We start from the raw sequence: 24,272 nt of genomic DNA, 5'->3' as shown, positions 1-24,272 counted from the left end.
CCCCCCGGAGGCTTCAGGAGCTTCCCTGAAGCTTCCGGAGCGCAAAAAACCCCGGCCCTATGGGCAAACCGGACGTTCGGGAATGGACTTGTGGTTTGCTCGTAGGGCCAGTTTAAGTCCTCCGGAGCCTTCAGGGGCCTTCCGGAGGCTTCCCTGAAAGCTCTGGAGGGTGAAAAACAACCCTATGAGCAAACCGGAAGTCACTTCCGGTTTGCTCGTAGGGCCGATTTAAGCCCTCCAGAGCCTTCAGGGGCATTCCGGAGGCTTCCCTGAAGGCTCCGGAGGACTAAAAACAGACCAACGGACAAACCGGTTTGCTTATAGGGTTGTTTTCCATCCTCCAGAGGCCTCCGGAAGGCCCCTGAAGGCTCCGGAGGACTTAAACCGGCCCTACGAGCAAACTGTAAGTCCATTCCTGAACTTCCGGTTTGCCCACAGGGCCAGGTTTTGTGCTCTGGAGGCTTCCGGGAAGCTCCTGAAGCCTTCTGAGGGCCTCCGGGGGCGGGGGGAGGCTGTTTTTGCCCTCCCCAGGCTCCTATAAAGCCTCTGGAGCCTGGGGAGGATGAAAAAAGCATACAAAAAATGGGGGGTCGTGGCTGTTATGCACGCTGGGGTGTGTGTCGCACATTGCATTATGGGTGTGGCACGCCCACACACGACCCCCCCCTGCACTCCCCCCACTTATGGCACACGGGCCAAAAAAGGTTCTCCATTGCTGGTCTAGTGGCTGAAATCTCTTCTTCTTGAAGCTTAGTTATTGTCTAGTTTATTTTCTTCCTTGCAGTATATCGTCATCTTTTCTACCAATGCTGAATATGCTATACTTCAGACTATCTGGTCTGTTAAAAAATCTTCATGGTCTCCTCCACTGACATTAAACGTGTCTGGTGGCCCTGAAACATATCCTGAAGAACATTTATTCTATAAATGGAGAAACATCACAATCTGCAAATGAATTAGTGACACCTTTCCAAAAGAGAGATGAGATCAGCATTTGGCATCTATCTTGAGTTTGGGGGTTGCCTGGCTACTGGTTCAACTAATTCTGCACCACACATCAAGGAAAGGGGAAGAGAAAAGGAGAGAAAGAGGGAGAGAGAGAGAGGGAGAGAGAGAGAGAGAGAGATGTTCTGAAAGTGGTTGTTTTCCTTTCAGGGCTAAGCATTCAACCATGCTTTTCCATCCATAGAGTTTTCACATAGTTCAGAAGCTTTTGCAATTAAGAGAAGCTGTGAGCTGAATGACTCCCTATGTGAATGATTTCCTTTTACTCCCCATAGAAATAGTTCAAAGCTGTGCTTTCTTTAAAGTAATGAATATTACCTGGGAATCAAAAAGCCTCCAGAGGGAATTTTGGTGGAATTGTACTATTGTTCTGAGAATAATTCTTTCAAAAGCATTAACTGTGTAGTGTTGCAAGGCTACCTAATTCATCTGCCTGTACTGCTGAAAAATTGCTACTGGGCTTCACCCTGCTGATTTCCAAATTAGCACATTGTCCTGCATAGTTTTATTCTCCTTTGCCATTTCCTAACTGGAAATTCAGTGTTCGTATCCTGTAATTATCCCAATACATATATAAAAAGCTTCAGATGAGGTGCATTGAAGTGGTTGTGCATTTAGTTCTTTGACTGTATCACCCTACAGATCAGAAACCTTGATTGATCTGCTGTACTCCCAACCTCCTTGCTCCCCTACCTGGGAGCACGGATGGGCGGGAGGTTCCTTTCTTCTTTCCAGAAGCAAAAGGGGTTGGAATGCCAATCAAACTGACCGTGTCCCAGGGGCAGCCAGTGAAGCTCAACTGCAGCTTGGAGGGAATGGAAGAACCAGAGATGCTGTGGATCAAAGATGGAGCTGTGGTGCAGGGTATAGACCAGGTGTACATTCCAGTAAATGAAGAACACTGGATAGGCTTCCTCAGGTAAGAATAACATATATAACAGGATAGGCTAGGTCAATGTATGATGAATGCGAATATTAAAGATTAGTTTATTGTGTCCTTTTCTGTGGAATTTTTTTGGGGGGAAGGGCATTTGTGATTCTCTCGTCCCCCCTTATTTATTTTCTCAGTAGCCCCATGAAATAATTTAGGTTAAGCCAAAGGACAAAATATCCAACTGGGCAATTTGTTTCCTGGATTTATTCTTTATTTGCTTAATATCTGCTGAATCTAAGCCAGTGTTTCTCAACCTTTGGAACTCTTAAGATGGGCGGACTTTCCCATTCAGTGTGGAAAATTCTGGAAGTTGAACTCGGCGCATCTTGAAGTTGCTGAGGTTGAGAAACACAGATCTAAAATTTTCATGCTTTCTAGTTCTTTCCCCATTTTCGTTGCTAATGATTTATAACATTTCTACATGCCGGTAATACTGAAATCTACGTTTGTTACTTAGTAGCAATCCTTATAACAAATCCTAAACGTGCTGAACAAGTTCAATATAATTTCCCCACCCCCACATCTCCCATATTACCACCTCAACCTGAGGTAGAATGATTTTCTGTAGGCAAAAGTGGGCAGCTATTTAGGGACTGCATTTTGGAGGGACAATACTACCGTAAAGTGTGGTGAGAAGGCTAAGTGGATGGATTTTCAATTTCTTCCTTTGTTGTAGGAGAGGAAAGCCTCTTGGTTTTTTGTTGGTTTGTTAAGCTTATTTTAGGGGATTTGCGCCTGTAGCAAGATAATGGTAAATGGTGTTACTGTTCTTCAAAATTACTGTACTCCAGGGACATACTGGGCATCCATGTGGAGATATCAGAGGTCAAGATGATAGCCACAACCCACAGAGCTTTGATTGCATGGTTGTTACTGCTATTATGACTTTTACAACAGACACACGCACACACACATACACACACACGCATACACACACGCACACATTGCAGATACCCTTGGAGCCAAAAAAAGTGGATTTTATTCATCTCTGGCCTAAGGAAAACTATTTTTGCAACCTGGACTTAAAAAGCCCACTTGAAATAGGTCCAACTATACATCCAACTGATAAAGCTGCATGATACCATCTTTCTCTCTCTCTCTCTCAACCACACAATTTTTTTCTTTTTTGTACCACACATCGTTTCATTGATTAGAATTTCTTGGTGGCACTTGCAGGAATTTAAGAAAGGATGAAACAAAAATGTTTGGATAAGGTAGAAGGTTTGGTGGGTGCCAAGCAACTTATCCGGTACCACATTTGTGCCTGTGCAGAAACTATTGCAATCACTGGAAGCAGAATATATTTTGCAAATACCTGAAAATAAAGATAAAGGTGGATATATAGATGCCGTTTTCTTGGCGACAGTAGAAATGCAGCTTTATATGCCCTTCTCTGGGGCTACTTTTTAATTTCCCAGTTTGTCTAAACACAGCTGTCTTCCTGGCAGTTCTAACCAGCCTAACCCAGACCAGTTGGTGGGTGCTGCTACTTACTGTGTGTATCTGGTAGTGGTTTTTTTTTTTTAACTTGGGGTCTTGTTTTCTATATCCTGGATTCATACATAAAAAGGGGTCATTTTTATAAGTAACAGGGATACTTGCGTTCTTGCATATTCCAGTGCAAGAACGCAAATTGACATGGAATAGTCCATTCCCAACCTCTTAGCTTTACTAGCTAAGGAATCCAGAAAAAAACTTTCCTTTCCTTTCATCTCTAAGATTGGCATTAAAGAGAACTAGCAGCCAACATTGTATTAGTCCCCACAGTTTTCTGCTGAATCTGTAGTTGTCATTTTATCCAGAGTGAGCTTTCTCCCCTCTGGTGGCTTTTGTTTCCAGCATTGTTAATGATAGATTTTGAAGATAAAGAAAGCTCTATACTCTTTTTTTTGTTCCCATAAGCTCTGCAACAAAACTAGATGGTTAGTTTTTGAGATATAATTAAACATTTCCTTGACATTGTTTTCCCCCCTTCACATTCTTTTCACCTTGACTTTGATTAAAAGGAGATAATTTAATTCAGCCTGTACTTCCTAGATCAAATCTGAGTTCTGCTGAGAGAAGATGTGTCATACAAACCAAGCCTTAGTCATCTCCCACAAGAAATGTTCCAGAGTGTTTACTCCATCATTTACTTTAACCCAAGCATGCTTCAGTCAGTTGATGTAGAAAATATGCTTATTGTGCTTCTGTGTATGTCTATTTAAAAAGTTGAACCTGTTTTCATGGTGCTTTTGCCAGACATACTTGAGAAGAAGCTATCTGCAAATAACGCCTTCAAGGCCTTCTGAATAAATAGTTTCTGGAAATTTGTAAATTGTCAGCAGAGCCCGTGAAATTTTATTGTGCTTCTATAATGAAATTGATATCTCAGTGTTTGCAGGAAATTAATATTTCAATGTTCTACAGTGACAAGCGTTAATGTTTGCACCTCAGGCAACCCTAACGAAAGTCTGCATTGGAGACTTCATGTTGCGTTGGTTGAATAATACTGTATGGAAGGAGAAGTCAACTTTGATGGACAGGTCAAGGCAGGCAGCAAATTAACAGAGAAATCTAAATATGAAAGTAGACTTCCTGTCTTCATGTACAGAATAAGTGTTTAGTTATCAACAAAGCTGGACACTGTCACTAGCTGAAACTTCGATAATTTTAAAAACTAGTGATGAGTGGTGGATCAGGCATTGAACTATGGCTGGGAAGATTCAGGTCCAAATCCCTCCTCAATCATGGAAATTCTGGCACATTTTTTGGACCACTCACTTTCTCTTCGTTCAGCCTACTTTACTGGGTTATTGTGGCAGGGGTAAAATGAAGGCAGCTTCCCATGGAAATCAACTTGAGCTCCTAGAGAAAAGATAATATATATTACCATGTGAATTAATAGCTGGGGGTAGAATATCTCTCTTGGATGAAGTTTTTAAGATGTCTCCCCTAACAGCTTGTACAACAAATTGAAGAGATGCCAGGGAAATGTTTCCTAAATGTTGTTATTATTTACCTGACATCTGAGGCAAGTATATAAGTCACAGTATTTGCATGATGACATCATCATGCATGCTTCATCATTTATTGCCTTGCCTCACCCGCCTTGCCTCTCCTATGGGCATCCATGGCTGTACCACATCCCAGTGAAATGAGTTATACTCCCAAAGGCATTATAATATTTCCCTTTCTTGCTGATAAGAAAATGATTAGTTTGTTAGGAGGCTTATTAAATTTGAGCTATGCTGAGTAAGGTCAAAAAAATCACAGATCCTTTAGTAATTTCTTTTATGAAGAAACGTGTGTGCTCTTCACTCTTGTAAAACAAACACATTTGCGCTCTCTGCATATTTCCAAACTTCAGGTTTAGGGCTGAATGGTTTGGCAGCATCAGACTTCCTGGAATCAGTGAATGATTTAACTCTCTCAAAATCTTCAGACAGGAATTGCACAATTAATTCATGTGGGTAGTAATCCTAGATTATTACTTATCTTCCATTGGTGCCAATTTTCCTAAACCCTTTTGGAGAAAAAAAAACAATCTTCCTTCCACTTGATTCATTGCAGTGTTTTTGTTTCTAGAGAAATTTCCCCCCACCAGATGTCTTCCAGATGTTTTGGGGTCCCATAATTTTGGGCCAGGATAGTCAACACTTGGAAGCTGTGTTAGGGAAGGCTGTTCTACAACATAGTTCTTGCTTCCTGATCTATTCTCAGAAACATTTTTAGGTGAAACTACCTGAAGGGGAACTTGTGTGTTTGTTTGCTTGTTTGTTTCCCATCTCAGCCACAAAGTGACTCTGGGCAGCTTACAATGCTACAGGATCAATTCTAAGACAATGAATATATCTTGTTTGCAAAATGATCCCAAGTTTATACCATGGCAATTTTACTCTATATGGCTAGTCTGGGAATGTCTTCCAGGTAGAATCTGCTAGTTGGAGGAGATAGAAATTGACTAGATTTCATTTTGAGATCCAGTTTAATGTAGTAACTAAGGCATCAGACCAGAAACTAGAAACTAGGAGACCATGAGTTCTAGTCCTGTCAGCCAAGTGGATAATCTTGGGCCAATCAATTTCTCCCAGCCCTCGTAATCAAGCAATGACAAACTACTTTTTAAATTTTGCCAAGAAAACTACAGAGCCTAGGCTGGACAGTTGCCAAAAGTCAAAACTGACATGAAGGCGCACATACACAACAAAATTTTTCATTTATTTCATTGATGCATTTCCTTTCCTCCTTTTTAAAATATCTAGGGTGAGGAAAACAATAACACTAAAAAGACTACACTATTCAACTTCTGACGAATTTAGATTTTCTGGAAAAACAAAAGAATTGAGAATTTTATTATATCCACACGTTTGTTTGTATACAGTGTTATTTACCATTTTATATTCCCCTTTCAACTTTCTAGCTTGAAGTCTGTCGATCGGACAGATTCTGGAAAATATTGGTGCCAAGTAGAGACCAATGGGAAGAAAGAGGAATCACAGCACGTATGGCTTATTGTGGAAGGTAAGGGGTCATGTTGCTGACTTCTGTCTGGGGCAGAAGTAGTGATTACTGTAAGCTGCGAGAGGAGGTTGCCTTGATTGATGTTAGCCCATTTCCAGGGTCTGTGTAGCTATGGTCAAAACAAAAATACTCTCATAATCAGCCAATAAAGATCCAAGTGGTGGAAGGGAGTAGCTGTAGGCTATTGCATAATTTTTGTAATCTTTGGTAGTACAGGACATGGAACATTTCCAGTGCTATTTCCAGATTTGTATTTGAAAATGTGCATAGGAAATTGCTAGAATGTGGCTGTCTGCCTATGTCTTCACAATAGAATAATAAGATGAGTATGTTAGTGAGCTTACCAATTGTGGAGGAAGGTGTAGATAATTTTTCAAGACACTGATTTGCTTCTTGCAAGTGAGGAGAAATTGATTTCCTTCTCTATTTTAGTTCTTAGATCAGTGGTGGGTTCTGGCCAGTATGGCCCGGTATGGCTGTACTGGTAGTAGTCGGGAGCCATGGCCACCGTATAGTGGCTCATTTGGCCCACCCCTCTGCCCGCGTTCCATACCTCTTTTTGAAGCAACCAGGCCAATTGCACATGCATACACAGCATGTGGCGCCTGCGCGACCTCCGGCAAGCAGCTGGGTGTCGCAGGGGCAGTAGAGTGTGCATGTGTGCATAGCACACGTCAGGCGCGTGCACAATGCACATCAGGTGCATGCACAAACAAACCAAAAGCAGCGTACCAATTGCAACGGTAAGAGCAAACCACCATCGTCTTAGATATGTGTTATGAAAATAGGGGGAAAGGGAGGTCATATATTATTTCCTGTGGCGTTGATTTCAAATCTAGGGCTTAGCTTTGTTAGGCAATTCCAAAAGGTCCCAGTCAATTACAGAGAAATGTTAATCAGATTAAGGAGAGGCAGGAGACTGGCTAAACACAAGCTAGGGTTGTGTTCATAGCTCAATAAGCTGTGATCAGGGAGAAGTTGGAGTCCAGTATTAGATTTGGTAGATCATAATCAAAGAGACAGAGGATAAGACTCAACAGAAAACTGGGCTGGAGGATTATTGCTAGATAAAGTCAGACAAGCTAAAACTAATGAAAAAAATGATACTTTGGAATAGAGAGTTCTGCGGCTTTTACACGCTTCTGATGGGCCGCTCATGCTTGTAGCCGAATGGGAAGAAAGGACACCGGACAAATCCTTCTTGTGATGAACTCTGGCCCCGAGCAATGCCCGGGAGGCTTTTTTATTAGTCCCAAACAAAGAAAAGGTGTATACAATATTACATCAACAGGCACATGACTAAATAATCCAATGATTAATATACAGCGTGGCAAAAAGCTTCGTCTCTGGGCAAAAGAGGGGGTGAGTGAAGAGGGGGGCTGCTTCTTCCCTGGGCAGGAGAAGTGAGATAAGGAATAGGGAGGGGGGAGTGGAGGAAAGTGAGCAGCTCGCATTCCTGCCTTTGAAATGCTAACTGCTAGATAGATGCTGGTACAGAAAGGCGCGCTAATTAATAGAAAGACTTACGTATTGCTAGCAAGAATGTTTTTGTTAGTATCCATCTCTGGCCTATATTTTCCAGACAGCCTTAGCTGTCCTATATACAGAAATAGCAATGGATCTCAACATCTCCTCATTTTTGTTTTAAAATGAGAAGGAGGAAAGCAAACATATCAAAATGCAGATTCTTCATCATCACTGGTTATAGCAAACACCTTTACAAACAAATTGTTGTCCAACTCATGGTTGTCCTCAGCGTCCAGAAGGGACTTAGTTTCGTGGATAAGCACGTTCTTCCTAGCTGAGGAAAAAAGGCCTTTGAATAGCTGAAAGAGGGAGGGTAGGCATTGAATGCAGCAGCAAAGTGACACGAGCACTACTATAATACATATAATGGAGGAAAAAATGCTTCTTAACCAGGAGCCATCTGGTAGCCAGGACCACAGACCATCCCACCAGGCTGGCAGGACGTCTTCTCGAATCTGGGAAGCCAACTCCTTTAAGGAACTGATCTGATGCTTAACCAATTGAGAGGTGTCTGACAGGTTAAAACAACACATGTTTTTGACAGATTCACAGCCTAGATGATGTACCAGTAACAGAAAATCAATGGCAGCACGGTTGTCTAAGACAGCATGTCTGATCTCTGCCTGTTCCATATTCAAGGCAGCTATGGCTGCAGATGTGATGTTTATAGTTTTTGCAAGGGAACAGGCAATGCGATGGGCTGTCCTGTGGTTATGCATTGCTAATGCCGGAACACCAACTATAGAGGTAGCAAGGGAAAGATATTCAGCCTCGTTAAAAAGATTAATTGAGCTGTCACATGTTTCATCAAGGACTACCGACCTCTGTGGTCGTGAAGTGAGGTCCTGTTTGGTTGGTAGAACCGCAGTGAGGCGACTCAGACAGCAACGTGTATCTGATAGATTAGCAGGTATGTAATTAAAAGTTTTTTGACCACATGTGAAAAACCAACCAGCAGGAAGCAGAACGTGAGCCCGGTTGTAGGAAATGTTCTCGTAGGTGGAACAGTTGGCAGGAAAGATTCCCGTGGGCATACAGGATTGTGTGAGAGAAGCAGTACAATTTTGAATGCGTGCACATGTAACGTTGGGTCCACTAGCTACAAAGGGTGTGGTGAGAGACATGGCATCAGCTGGGAGCCGTCTTGTGAAAGGGCCCCACACCATAGAGTCACCGTAATTAACTTCCTTTCTTTTTTTAAACATTGCTAGCTGGGTGTCTTTTAAAATAACAGAAAGAGGTGTGCAAACTGGTATTAAACAATTCCCTAATAACATGTTCAGGTCCACAGCTTCGCTTAGGCAAAAATTGGATACGTTTGCCTGTTCTGCCAAACGCATCCACAGGTTGTATGTCATTCGAGTGTGCAGACTGTGAGAAGCAGCTGACCTTTTCACCCTGTGTGTGAGAGATCTAGTAGGCACATGTAATGGTTCCTGTAACTTGTAAGAGGCACGATGGGAAATTTCACAGCGTATTAAAAATGCAAGCAATACTAAAACTATGCCACTCAGTGAAAAAATAACATAATGATATGAGAAAGTTCTAAAACTAAAAGGTTTCATACTCTCCTGCCACCGCGACAGGGGATAACCTGGAGGTCTTCTTCGAAATAAGGGACATCCTTCTGGTGGCGAATACGGTGGAGGGTGTCCTTCCCCGTTTTCCTGGTCGGGGCAGGAAACAGCCTCTGTGGTCTCATATGGTGGAGGGTGTCCAGGCCTGTGTTCCAGGTCAGGCCAGGAGGCAACCTCCAGAAGCTGTACCTCATTTGGGGACTGACGGACGATCGCCATCCCTGGAAGTGTGTGGTGGTGATTTAGGAAGAAAAGGTCTTACGTGTCTTCCTGGCACCCAGAGCACCTTGTCTTTTAGCTGGATGGCAGCGTAGCCCCGTCCCCAAGTGATCAGGTCAGCAGGTCCTCGCCACGTCAGGTCAGGCAGGCAGCGATAGTAGACAGGTGGACGGGGGGTGTCTGCAGTAGGTGGAGCTGCAAAATGACGAGTCGCTGCTGAGGATGGTGGGCTGCCGGTAAGATTTAAAAAATTCAGGGTATAAAGGCAGAGGTTAAGCGTGTCTTGCACTGCTGGGAGGCCAGGGGGCATTTTTCCCCTATTGCCAATATATCTGTCCAGGGCATGTTTTAATGTCTGGTTGGCGCGCTCAGCCAACGCCTGACCCTGGCTGTTATAAGGAATGCCAAATTTATGTACAATGCCCCATTGGTTACAAAAGGCAGCGAAGGCTGCACTTGTGTAAGAAGGGCCATTGTCTGTTTTTAATTCTTTTGGGCGTCCCAGCGATGCAAAGGTCCGAATACAATGATTAATAACGTGTTTGGTGGCTTCGCCCCTTTGGGGGGATGCCATAATGTAGCCTGAATACGTGTCAATGGAAACATGTAAATATTTCCAAGGGGCAAATTGAGGATATTGGGTAATATCCATTTGCCAAATTTGGCAACACTCTGTCCCCCTGGGGTTTACCCCCATAGGGAGAGAGTTTGCATGCTGGCTACAAGAAGGGCACTGCTGAATAATAGCAGAAGCCTCATTTGCAGTAATGCCAAATTGTTTCATGAGCGCTTTCTTGTTCTGATGAAAGTAAGAATGACTCTCCCATGGCGTGGGAGCTGTCAAGGTTAAAAGAGAAGAAGAGTTGGCAGCAGCCGCTGCTGCAGTGTCGGCCACATCATTGCCTTCCTGGAGAGGCCCAGGGAAGGGCTGATGGCTTCGAATGTGGGAAACATGAAAAAAGTGGGTGCGGGCAGAAATTAACTTCTGCAAAGATAAAAAGAGCGAGAGTAATTGTGGTTCCAATGAGGGAGAAAGATAGGCCTCATAAATTGATTTCACAATCTGAGTTACATAGAGGCTATCCAAAATCAAGTTAAAGGGTGTATTTGGAAAAGTTGAAAAAGCCAAAATAGAGGCAGCAAGCTCCGCACGCTGTGCAGAAGTCTGCGGGGGGGTGATTTTTGTACACCACCGACCATTCTCCTGCCAGGCACAAGTACCATAGGTTTTGCTTCCGTCAGCAAAAATAGTCATGGCCTGAGGAAGCGGGAGGGGGGAATATGGAGTGTGCCATTGCAAGGGAACAGTTTTCAAAAGAGCCAATCTTGGGTCAGGGGGTGCATGGCAAGAAACAGTTTGCGATCATTTTCATGGAGTGGTATAGAAAAAAAGGCATCTTTTAAATCAATAATCATGAGATCCCACCCTTGGGGAATCAAATTTGGATTGGGAAGACTGCATTGCAATGCTCCCATGGGCTGGAGAATTTTATTAACAGCCCGCAAATCATGCAAAAAACGCCATTTACCAGATTTCTTTTTTATGACAAATACAGGGGTAATGTAAGGGCTGTGGGATATCTCTTTCCTCTTTCTCTCTTCTCTCTCTGTCTCTCTCATACTCTTTCTCTTTGTCTCTTTCAGTCTCTGTCACTCTTTTTTCTTTCTTCCTCTCTCCCACTCTTTTATCACTTTCTCTTCACTCTCTTTTCCATTCTTCAGTCACTTTCTCTGTTACTCTCTACTGCCCAACTTGTCCCCATAATTTATCCACTTTCCTAGTTTCCTTACTGGAGCCCTTGCTCCCTCAAACAAACACACACACACAAACACACTCATGCATGCACAAAAGCATTCTTCTCCATTCCAATTCAGATCCTATAAATCAATTGCTCTTTGAAGCATCTGTGAAAAAGATTCAGGTGCTCAGGCATGAAAATATCATCAAAGCAACAGAAAAGAAATCAAAAGAGCCAGTAAGAAAAGGAATAGCAAGAACTCCTTGAGACATGAACTCACGATGAGGAAGGACTAAGAGAGGCATCGTAGGGGGTAATGGAAGAGAGGTAGCCAGGATGACCGGAAGAAAGTAAGAAGAGCCAGGCATTGGAGCATCTATAGGTTCACTTGCCAAGAGATTGAAATAAGAAGGAAGATAAGAAGCAGCCTTTTTTGTGAGGCTGGCTTAGTTTCCCGACTATGAGTCAGGTTGGAAAGCAGGCAGAAGCTTCCTCTAAAGGGATGTAATGCCGAGGAGCTTCAAAGGCTGAGGGTGACAAAGGCATGCATATAAGGGAAGAGAAAGCCTTGGATTCAAAGTGTGAATTTAGTGAAGAGGTTTCCAAATATGGCAGGGGGGGGTCCGGTCCCCCCATCATGGCCTTTTCATGAACTTTTAAGCATTCCATGACGATCTGCCAAGTGGAGAGTATTTTCGCTGGTGCCCTTGGGGGCTGGAGAAAATACTTCCCTAATTTTGCCCAAATGGCTGTTCGAATTGAGCCCTTCTCAGGATATGTGGGACAAATTTGATAAATGTACCTGAGACAATTAGTAAGATCTTTTTTTGAAGGGATGGGGAGAAAGTTCCCATTGTTTTTTAAGATTAATATTGAGGATTTGGACAATTCTCTAAGTTCGAAAAGGTGTGCAACCCGAGGCTTAGAGAATCCTGCCCCCATTACTCACGAATCTGGGAGGATGCTCCGTCTGCGACGGCCGGTCCTGGTATGCAAGAGGCGTTCCTTCGCCGGTGAGCAAGAGGACTCCAAATTGGGACGGATGCAGCGACGTGTTTGATCAGCAATCACGTCGGAGGTCACCAGTTGCGGCTTTTACACGCTTCTGATGGGCCGCTCATGCTTGTAGCCGAATGGGAAGAAAGGACACCGGACAAATCCTTCTTGTGATGAACTCTGGCCCCGAGCAATGCCCGGGAGGCTTTTTTATTAGTCCCAAACAAAGAAAAGGTGTATACAATATTACATCAACAGGCACATGACTAAATAATCCAATGATTAATATACAGCGTGGCAAAAAGCTTCGTCTCTGGGCAAAAGAGGGGGTGAGTGAAGAGGGGGGCTGCTTCTTCCCTGGGCAGGAGAAGTGAGATAAGGAATAGGGAGGGGGGAGTGGAGGAAAGTGAGCAGCTCGCATTCCTGCCTTTGAAATGCTAACTGCTAGATAGATGCTGGTACAGAAAGGCGCGCTAATTAATAGAAAGACTTACGTATTGCTAGCAAGAATGTTTTTGTTAGTATCCATCTCTGGCCTATATTTTCCAGACAGCCTTAGCTGTCCTATATACAGAAATAGCAATGGATCTCAACAGAGTTCTTATATGCAAATGCTGCAATCTGCTTGGCTCGCTCAAGAACCAGAGGACTGGTGACACAGGAGGGAGATTGTCTGCTGGAGGCTCTGATTAAATATCTCTCTTGGTATCTTACAGCACATTAAATTGTAATGGTTGTTGGGTTTTTTTTTTCTCCTGGTATCACTGCTTAGATTTTAAAATAATCTATATTTTGATATTTGGTGAATGTAATACCGTAGGATCTTAGCTGCTTATTAATACACCCGTGCTTTTAACTGTAGTGAAACTGTGTGGGAGTAACATATAGGATTTTCTTCCCTTCCTTACTTCTGTACTTGGTAGCTTATGCAGATTGGATGGAGGACATATGAGAGAGCCTTTGGCCTGGTAACTATACATCTGGGAAGTCCAAAAATTACATGATTCATAAAGGATGGGTGGCTTCCTTTAACTTACCTTGGGAGGATCTGTATGGGCTATAATTATGGCCCTGGATCCGACCATGCTATTAGTGTCAGCTTGTATAATAACTGGAAAGGATTCTGCGACAGGGCTACATTCTAATGCAGCAAGCAGCGCTTGCTGTTCTGACTCATGGCTGAATCAGAGCCCCAGCATGGGCTCAGAGTACCATGCTCTTTAGATATTTTTATTTTTTTGGCACAAAAATACTTGTAATACTGTGTGTCCCCCCCCCCCCCTAACCTTCTTCTGGAAGAAATAATGAGACCTTCAGTGGTGCTAAAGCAGATAGAACCGATACAGGAGGTTTGCATGAGCTGTGTCAGCCACACTGGGAACTAGGAAGCCTCTGCTCTTCCTTACTAGCTTTTGGAGTTTTAAAAAAGCAGGGGAAGAGGGGGAGAGAGGCTAGGTGTCATTTTAAGAAAAAATGAGTTCTCTGGAGAAACTGATAATAGAGAATCTAGGTAAGAAAAATTGGGTGTTTTAATATATCAAAGGCTATATCAGAGAGAGAGAGAGAGAGATACATGAAATACACACACCCTGATGCCAACTAAGCTCATCTTTGTAAAATTGAAGCAGCCAGGCTTACCCAGTCATAGCTGCTCCTCCTCCAAACATCCTCTCTTTAGTATATTCTCTATGTTCCTTCTCCTTTCCAAGTGTAAAAAGGAAACAGTTGTCTTTAGTGTGGGAAGGGAAAGGAGAATTCTGATTATAGATCTCAGCTCTTAAAGACAGATCAGCCTAGAAAACCAATGTTCTGCATGCCAACAGATTCTTTTATGTAGGTATATGGTAGTGGCATTTTGCAAGTCTCAATACGCTTACCCCCTTCCTTCCTTCCTTCCTTCCTTCCTTCCTTCCTTCCTTCCTTCCTTCCTTCCTTCCCTTTATTTTCATGAGAACTAGGGAGGATCTTGTCTGAGGTGTTTTCTCGGGTTACATTTCTATCCTTACATATATAGAAAATAGAATCCACCCCCACCCCCACCCCGAAAATTGTACAGCTAAATGCTTCTGTTGACATAACTTAAACTCTGAAGGTCAAACAGTATTGTTTTTACTTTACTAAAACAAAAAGTATCAAGTTTAAAGCCAACAGAGCCAAAGAGCTATTTGATTTGGATTTTGAGCAGCTGTTTATTTAAGAATGAAAACAAAACAAGCTGTCAATTAAAATTATTACTCAATACTTGTGTCAGCCTTGCGAGTTATTTAATATCTGAAAGAATATCATTAAGTTGTCTCATGGCAGATGTGTGTCCTAAAATACTATTCCAACTTCTAAAAATGAAAAGCAGCTCCAGGAGAACACTAGACTACTGCAGGGATTTCCCTAGCTTTGAACCAAACAGATTAGGAGAACTCTCTCAAAATGAGATCAGTCCCATTGTGGGTGTTTCCTAACATTCTTTCAATCCTTCAGGATATTTTCACTATCCTAGTTTACCTGTGCTATTATTTTTCTGGCCAGATAGCCATATCTAAACAAAGCACAATTTTTTTTCTATAGGGATCAGGAGTTACAGTTGGGAATATGAGGGATACTTGAGTCTGGTACTTTGCTTTTGCTTTGTACTTTGCTTTGCTTGTAAGCTTTTCATGTCATATATTTATTTTGAAGTAACGTAAGTAAAATAAAAATCAAGGAAGCTTGCAATATGGTGGGCACTAGAAAGGTGAGGGTGGAACAGTGGTTCGTTTCAATTTTTTTTAGAACCTCTTCTGTAGGTGTGGCCTGCTTTGTCGGAGTGGCTTGCTGGCCCGGTGACTGGGTGGGAGTGGCTTGCCAGCCATGTGATCGGGTGGGAGTTGCTTGCCAGCCATGTGACTGAGTGGGAGTGGCTTGGTAGTCATGTGACTGGGTGGGCATGATCAACTTGTAAAATGTGGCAAAACTCACTTAACAACGCTCTTGCTTAGCAGAAACTCAGAAAACTCTGGCATTTGAAGCATGCAAGTCTTAAAGCTGTCAAGTTACAAGACCTTTGCACCTCAACCCTTTAGGAAAAAACCCCAGGGGTGTTCAAACTTGACAGCTTTAAGACTTGTGGACTTCAACCCCCAGAATTCCTCCTCTCGCTCTTCATCTTGATGATGTCTCTGCAGCTGCTGGGCATGGATGGACGGAGGTAGCCAGAGCGGTGCCAAGGCAGCCCGGCAAGCGAGCTACCTGATCCTCCATTGCTCGCTCGCTCGATCTTTTGCCCGGCTGGGCCACCTTAGCGCCATTCTGGCTACCTCTGTCCATCTGTGCCCGGAAGCTGTGGTGACGTCATCAAGACGAAGAGCAAGAGGGAAGAGCCCGGCTGGGAAAGAGAGCCCTGCTGTCGCTTCTTCTGAATTGCGAAGTGAGGCGAAGGGGCCTCAGTGCCCTGCCTGTTTCAGGCAGGGCACCGAGGCCCCTTTGCTCCCACTTCGTCTTGATGATGTCACAGCAGCTGCCAGGTGCGGATAGACAGAGGTAGCCAGAGTGGCGCTGAGGTTGCCAATGCGGACGAAAGAGTGAGCAATGGATGGAGGATCAGGAAGAGCACCGAGACCCCTTCGCCTCCCTTCGCTCCCATTTCGTCTTGATGATGAAGACTACTTCTGTCCATCTGCACCTGGCAGCTGTGGCAATGTCATCAAGATGAAGTGGGAGCAAAGGGAGGTGAAGGGGCCTCGGTGCCCCACCTGATCCTCTATCGCTCGCTCGCTCTTTTGCCCACCCGGGCTACCTGGGCAGAAGTCCTTTGTTAGCGGCCAGACCTCCTCTCCCCGGACTTACTTTGCTGAGCATGGAGCAACAGGCGGTAGTTTGCCTGGTGTGGCCGGCGCTTAGGAGGTAAGCTCCCGCTGCCATACCCGCCCCTGCGCCTGTACTTGCTGGCAGCCAGGCATCTTAGGCAAGTCCGGGAACCTTGCAAAGGCCTTGTGAGGTCCCCAAACTTGCCAAAGATGCTGGCCGCACCGCGTAAGCTTCCACCGCTGACCCCACCCCTACGCCTGTGCTTGTTGGCGGCCATGCCTGCCTTGCACTATAAGCTAGCCCGGGATCCTTGCAAGGCCACAAAAGGTCCCCAGACTCACTTATAGTGCATGGCTGCAGCAGGCCGCTCCAGCTGGCCTGCTGCCCCCCTGCCCTGCACTTAGTTGCAGCTTACTTAGCTCCTCGGCAGGCAGCAATAAAGAGCCAAGCAGGAAAAATGGTAGGTGGGTTTAGATAGGGCTCTTAGAGGCGGGCGGGGTGATCGGTGAGCCAGCCAATCAGTGAGCGGTGGGCGGGGCAAGCGTGGTGCAGACAGATGGGGAGAGCGAGCGAGCAGCGACCGGATGGGCAGGGGGAGGGGATGAGGGGGCGGGGCAGATGCTGGAACCGATTCTAAACAGCACGGTAGATTTGTGGAACTTCTTCTACCGAACCTGTTTGAACCGGCAGGAACTCACCACAAGATTTTTCAGAAGCAATTTTCCATTGCTTCCTTCTTAGGGCTGGGAGAAAGTGACTAGCCCAAGGTCAACATGATATACCAACCTAATAAATGGCTTCACATTTACATACATTAAATATGTCTAAGGATAAACAATGAATCATAGTCCTCAAAAGCAAGAAAATAGCTGTCTTTGTGCTAAGCCAAAATAAAACAATCCTCATCTTGGTTTAGCATATTATATGAAGCAAACTTGTGTTCCTTTTACCAAGCTTCATATAATATATTTGCACCAGTTCTTCGAATTGACACTTGGTGAACTTCTTGTTGAGAAGAGGACAAATCAGGGAGTTCATGACTCATAACTCAAGATACTTTCCCCCTATGTGTTAGTCCTCTCATAATTAAAAAGGTAGAAGGGTGAGACCTTTAGATGATTAGAAAGTTTGTTTGGGAGGTGATCACAGCCTTTATGCTCACAGCCATAAAGAAAATTGGATGGTTAAACCCAAACCTAATATTAAAGAGCTTGACTGAACTCATTAGAATGAAGTGACTAACTTATTAACACCTTATTAAGGTTTTTAAATATTTTTAAATATTTTCAGGTGCTTATAACATGAAAAAGAATTTTAAAGTGCATTGGCCCTTTAAAAGGTTTTTAAAATTTTTGCTGGGAAAGACAAACTGAATGTTTTGGGGTTCTACAGATCAAATGTGTTCATTTACAGCATGGATAGTTAACTAATGCGTCCTAGATGCCTCTGATTTCCAGGAATTAAATTAAAAGTGAATTTAGTTGCTTAAAAATTAGAAAAAGGAGAGAAGTGGGTAAGGTATGAGGAAAGAAACTTTTCCATTTGATGTTTTTCTCTGGATGTACCCACATTCTTCTTGCTCAACCTATTGTTTAGATTTGCTTATTCAAGCCCTAATATTCATGCTATCTCATAGCATTTGATGAAAGGGCCTTTTTCATTGGCCATGGAGCAGTTCCTGTTCTAATCAGTTCTGAGGAAGGTCATGTTGTCCTGTTGTGTTTATCCAGGAGATTTGGACTTTGCCATATCCTTCTGTATCTTACTCTGTTTACTCTATTTAATTACAGTTATCCTTCTCTATCTTACTCTGTAGAGTTCAGTGAACATTGAGTGGTACATTGAAATCAATCAAGAAAATGCTTCTTGGTTTAGAATCATGTCCAAGATATTGCAAGCAATTTATATAGTTGAAAAAAGCTGTGTCAGCTTGTTTTTAGCTATCACTTAGAAAATGTGTAAAGTATTGGGATATTTGTTTAAGATCAGGCAGCTAATCAGAGGTCAAATGACTTAAAAGTAAGAATGAACATTCCTGCATAGTTAGGACTCTGTTGGGGCTTATTTTTCTTTATCTGATAGTGTTGCCATTGTGTAAATATCAGTTTGTGATATAATCCTATCAGAGTTAAATACTGGTAAGGATCAGTGATTTCCATAAGTTTAGATTATGCATTCTTCCCACAAAAATTGCTAAACATAGGCAAGTTTGTCCAAAGTTATTATCTTCAAATGCAAATAAGTGGTTAGAATTTAAAATAAATCCAAACATTTTCTAAATGTCAAGAAAGTATATGTTAATAAGTTACTTAGATAACTTATGGGGGCGCCAGTCAATTATGGATAAAAACCTATTTGAAAATAAAATCAAAGAGTGTATAGAAAACAAACACAAAAAGCTGGGTGGACAACCACTCATATCTAAGTGATTTGAAACTAGAGAAGCTGTGTTTTTCTATTAAAAACTACATTTTTCTCAAAGCTATTTTGAAAAAAACCAATTAAACTTTGAAATATATGTTAGATACATTTTCAGGTATTTGATGAGTATGAAATGTTTGGATTGGTGGAAATTTTTATATTTGTCATTGAAGCGTATTTTTTATCCTCTTTTAGGCATTCACAATAAATGTAGTATTATTATGAATATATCAACATTGGTACAATTTCTCCCTTCAGTTAACAAGTCACTTAGCATTAATTAGCTACCCTAACATATAGCATTGACCAGAGGTGTCAAACTTGATTTCATTGAGGGTCGCATCAGGGTTGTTTTTGACCTGGGGGGGGGGAATGAGATGGCCGTGGCCAGAGTGGGTATGGCCAGCTCGATTTCACTTGTATCGGGGATGCCTGTGGTGGCCCGAGTGTTTTGCCAGCGAAAATGGAGCTCGGGAGCCTGTTTTTGCTGGCAAAAGCACCACAGGCCAGTCCTTCACTGGTTTTTCAAGGGTGGCTCTGTGGGCCAGATCTAAGCACCCCATGGGCCGGATATGGTTTGGTTGGTTGGTTGGTTTACTGGACATATATATGGACCTGGGCCTTGAGTTTGACACCCCTGGCATAGACTAGGACATCAAGAAAAGCACTATAGGGCAAATATTTATTTGATTTCCTTCGCTGTAAATTTTATTATTTTTTTGGTTAGTTTAGAATAAGGATCAGCTATATCTCTGAATACATTTTTATAATGTAGCCAAAGAAAGGTATTCAGAGTCAGAATACAAAATAGGAGTATAACTTCTGACAGTTTCTAAACTTGAGACATGTTATTTTGGTGCTTTTAATATGTATGCTTCTAATTATGTTGGCATCTTTTAATTATTTGTCAGATATACATCTATGCGCATAGTAAAATGCTTTCACTGAATAATGCTCATCATACAGTTTACACAACAAAAGAGAAAAGACTAATCCTTCGTCAGGAAACCATATTTCTTTGATCCCCTTTCTGTCAAAAACAGTTGAAATTTCTCTTTTAATTACCTGAAAGAAGGATTAGATAGTAAAATCCCCTCTCTGCTCCGTTTTCCTACCAAGCAGTCAATAAGTCAGGTTCCAAATTTTCAAGACAGGCTAGGATAGTTTCAAAAATTACCTGGCAGTGTATCAAAACATTTATTCCTTTCTTTCTCCCATTCAATGATCAACTTAGTTCTATAGTAACAAAATATACAAAGACATGTTTGATCCGGCAAATGAGAGTGGTGTCTTCTTTTTGCAGAGAAAGTGACAAAAATAGCCACAAATACCGAAATATATTCTGTGAGAGCAAGAGAAAATTAGTGTTTTGTTAAATATAAACTGCTAAGAAAGAATTAGTTGCGTCTATTTCAGTTCATAAAATGCAAACGTCTCCCATTTTATTTTTCAAGGTGTTCCCTATTTCACTGTTGAGCCAAAAGACCAGTCAGTCATCCCTGGTAGGCCTTTCCAAATGGCCTGTGCTGCAGTAGGACCACCTGAGCCAGTAACAATTGTCTGGTGGATGGGCGATTCCAGGCTTGGACATCCAGATATCTCTCCCTCCACTCTAAATGTGTCAGGTAAGGCTTCTTCCTGTGATGAAAACTATTCAAAAAGGAATTAGGTGGCTAGTAGGGCAAAGGTATAAACAACAGTAATAATCAGTTTCTGAGACAATGTAAAATTGTGTCTCAAGTGTGTTAAAAAGGAGAAAAAACAAATGAGAACCCAATGTAGAACTGAATTTACCAAAGACAACAGGGTTTCTAAAATTTCTGAATGGCAAGTTAGATAATTCAAAAACAAAGATGTGTTCCTTTCTCCCCCATCCCAGTATTTTGTTGGAAAGATGTTTTTATTTTCAAAATTGTTTATTGTTTGTAATGACTTGTATGAATGTTTTTATTTTCTAGCAAATGTCAAAAGCTTACTATGTGCACCAGTTTGTAGTAGGTGAAAGAAAATATTGTTGAATCTGCAACTAGGGAGATTAAACAATTACCACCTAGAACAGGGGTGCCAAGCTCATGGGCCACGGGCCGGATGCATCCCATGCTGGCCACACCCACCCTTGTTTTCGCGAAGGGGGAAAAAAGTTGTGATATGTCACGTGACGACAATCTGTCGTCACAAGCTTGATCCCTGACCTAGAACTTTGAGATTTTCAAGACAAATTTAAAGATATATCTGTAGTGAATATTTTTCCTATGTTTAGGAGCAAATAAAAGTCATTCTAGATTTAAGACAAAATAGGGAGCCCTGCCAAGGAGAATTTCCTGTTGGTATTTATCTTAAAACTGAAAAAAAATATTGCTTCATAAAACAGGTATATATGTGCTTGGAAAGCCCTTAACTAAGCCCTAACATGCCCTGTTTCATCTAATGCCCGTTCTGCACAAACACTAAGGAGGAAGTTAAAGATCAGATGAATGTGCTAAAACTTTGTAAAACGTTATAGCTCCTTCGGCATGCAAGAACAAAGTTGTATAAGGAAGGGGAAAAAAGCCTGGCATCAGCAGGGAAGAGCACAGAAATGCTAAAAGAAAGTAATAATAGACCAGGAAGAAAGTAGGGTGGGAAGAGGCAGTGTTTTCAGTGGTTAAACTAATTTTGTATTAAAAAGTTGATTACTTTTTCAGGGCACAGTCTGGCTTTTCTGTGTTTATATCTGCCTATACCTAGAGGATATTGAGAACATGCTGAGTATTGTATGAAAGAGCAACAAGAATGTTTTCATTGTTTGATCACTTGATGCCCAAATATGCAACTTTGAGATTTCATAAGAAGGTTTTAAAACTTGTTGACATCTCTCGAGTCACCTTTTCATCTACTTCTGCTTGTTAACTTCAGTTTTAGTGGAAGGTAATATAAAGATTGCTCCAGACAAGTTTTGACAGTACACCATGGTTTCCCGAATGGCAGCCTCAGCTTGTAGCTCAGACTTAAGCATATGTTGAAACAAGTACTACAAGGCAAGTTGAAGATGAGATTAAAAACTCCAGGGACCAGTTTCCACAGATGTATTTACCTCAAAGCTTCCCACTTTCAGTTTCCTAACTAATGGAGATTTGGTGGTATCAATTGTGTTTCTTTCACAAGCAATACCACAGGTAGTTACAAAATCAAAATGAAACATATGTGCAGTGAGGCAAATTGGACATTGAAAAGTAAGCTTATAAACTCATTCAGAATCTCATTGCTCCTCTAGGTCTTTTGCAGGGAGCTTAAAATTACATTTTCCCAGTCACAATAGTTCTGTGATTCCAACCAGCATGATGTCAGTAATAATAGCAGAGTCAATGCTTTTGCCTGGGGGAAATTGCTAGATAAGCTCCAGTCAGAGGCCTTGCTTCTTATCATTGGGTGGGTTAAGGGACAAAATAAACATTCCAAGAAACATTCCCTTTCTGGATGGCTGGCCTTTCATCCCATTGTTCCATCATAAATAATTGTAGGGAGGGTAAAGCTAATTGTTACTTATCAGAAACATCCTATTTGGATAACCTCTTTGCAGTGATTTATTCTGAAGAAGAGATGATCCTTTATTGAAGGTCGGGGATATTGGCACTGGACTCATTGGACTTAGAACTTCCCAACTTCTGAGTTCAGTCGACCTCCCATGTTCTTGGTGATCTTTATTGTGGGAACTGGTAATCTGTTCACATTTAATACTAAGCTACCATGTAGGTTTTTTTGGTTCTCCAAATTTAACTAATGGAATTTGTAAATCATGCTTCATGGTTAGGATGGGGGGGCAGGGGTGGGTTCCGGCTTCTTCTACTACTGGACGTGCTTTGCACACATGCTTGATACGTGCTATATGCGCATGCGCAGTAGGTAAATAAATGCTTCGGCACATGCACAGAAGCAAAAGCCGATGGTGGTGCCTATGGCTGCACCTATGGTGATGCCGATAGAACCAGTTTGTGGGGCTTGGCCGGCCGAGTTACTACCTACAAACCGGGCCAAACCAGTAGGAACCTACCTCTGATTGTGGGGAGGGGGGAGTTATATAAGTTACTGATTGATTCTATCCATCCCACCCAGTGTGACAGGAGGGGTGCACCCTGGATCTCCTCAACTAAAAATGCCATAACCCTAACCCAGTGGTGGGATTCAAATAATTTAATCACCAGTTCTCTGCCTAATGATTTCTTCCAACAAGCAGTTCACCAAACTGCTCTGAAAGTTAACAACCGGTTCTCCCGAAGTGGTGGGAACTGGCTGAATCTCACCACTGCACCCTAACTCTGCTGCCTGGAACACCATACCCTCTGAGGTTAAATTGATCCTGACCCCTGACCTTTCTCAAAGCATTGAAGAGACAGATATGTTCCAGGGTTTGGGGTTTAGATGGTCTGTGAGATGTGATCAGTGGTGGGATTCAAATAATTTAACAACCGGTTCTCTGCCCTAATGACCAGCTGGATAGGCGGGGCTTGGTGGTCAAGAGCCAAGGTGGCGCAGTGGTTAAATGCAGCACTGCAGGCTACTGCTAGATCAGCAGGTCAGCGGTTCAAATCTCACCAGCTCAGGGTTGACTCAGCCTTCCATCCTTCCGAGGTGGGTAAAATGAGGACCCAGATTGTTGGGGGCAATATGCTGACTCTCTGTAAACCGCTTAGAGAGGCCTGAAAGGCCTATGAAGCGGTATATAAGTCTACTGCTATATTGCTATATGTGACTGGGTGGGCATGGCCAACTCAATGTCACTCACGTCGATGGGCGCTTTGCCTTAGCTGTTACAATGTAATAAGGGTTAACGGGAGAGGCAGTTTCTGTAAGCAGGGCAATAAAGATGAGGCTAGAAACACCACCAGAATGTTTCCTTCCTGCCTTCCTTACAGGATTCCACTGTAAAGTGGAAAAAAACCAGAAGGAGTTTTCTTCCAACAACCAGTTCTCTGAGCTGCTTAGAAAGTTAACAACTGGTTCTCCCGAATAGGTGCGAACTGGCTGAATCCCACCACTGGATGCGATGTTCTTGTGCTATTAAGATCTTATGGGGTTTGTTCTCATTGGTATTTTTAAATATATTGTTGATACTGTTTTTGCATTACTTTAATGTTTTTATTCTGCATCTTGCAACTGCAATCTGCAATTTTAAATTGATTTATTATACATACATGCATACATACATACATACTGTATATACATGTACAGGTCTACCTGCAAACTACCTAGCAGTTCCACCAACCTATGATACGGAGGGATCATTTTACAGGATTTTCTCACTACCAGGAAGCTTGTTTATGGGATCAGATGAAACGTCCTTTAAATAAGTTTCAGATTGCTCAAGCATGATTACCTGGATTTTTACAAGCTCAAAATGAAGTGGAAATTCCATTTTGATTTGAAAGCATAGTTGATTTTGTTTTTCAGCCATGCTCCTTTTTTGACCTATTAAACTTCCTTCACATGTGCATGCAGTATTCTGCTCTCTAGATAAAAAAATAAAATTCAGGCCAAAATGTAGATGAAAACACAAGTCTGAAAGGAAGAAGAAAGGTAGAAGTTTGTCTTTCT

General features: G+C 42.5%; 1 protein-coding gene across 2 annotated transcripts in view; it reads left to right on the top strand.

The window, feature by feature from the left end:
* TYRO3 (TYRO3 protein tyrosine kinase) overlaps positions 1-24,272 on the top strand; it is a 92,151-nt gene that overhangs the window by 16,639 nt on the left and 51,240 nt on the right. For both annotated transcript variants that reach the window (XM_032229305.1, XM_032229297.1), the window contains exons 2-4: positions 1,741-1,924; positions 6,342-6,442; positions 20,156-20,326. In XM_032229305.1, the coding sequence (XP_032085196.1) occupies positions 1,741-1,924; positions 6,342-6,442; positions 20,156-20,326 (456 nt within the window). The remainder of the gene's footprint in view (positions 1-1,740; positions 1,925-6,341; positions 6,443-20,155; positions 20,327-24,272) is intronic.

Source organism: Thamnophis elegans, chromosome 1 (genome assembly GCF_009769535.1).
Source record: "Thamnophis elegans isolate rThaEle1 chromosome 1, rThaEle1.pri, whole genome shotgun sequence".
In the NCBI taxonomy this organism is placed as follows: Eukaryota; Metazoa; Chordata; class Lepidosauria; order Squamata; family Colubridae; genus Thamnophis; species Thamnophis elegans.
Note: the sequence above shows the minus strand (reverse complement) of the source record. Positions and strands in the feature narration are given on the sequence as shown.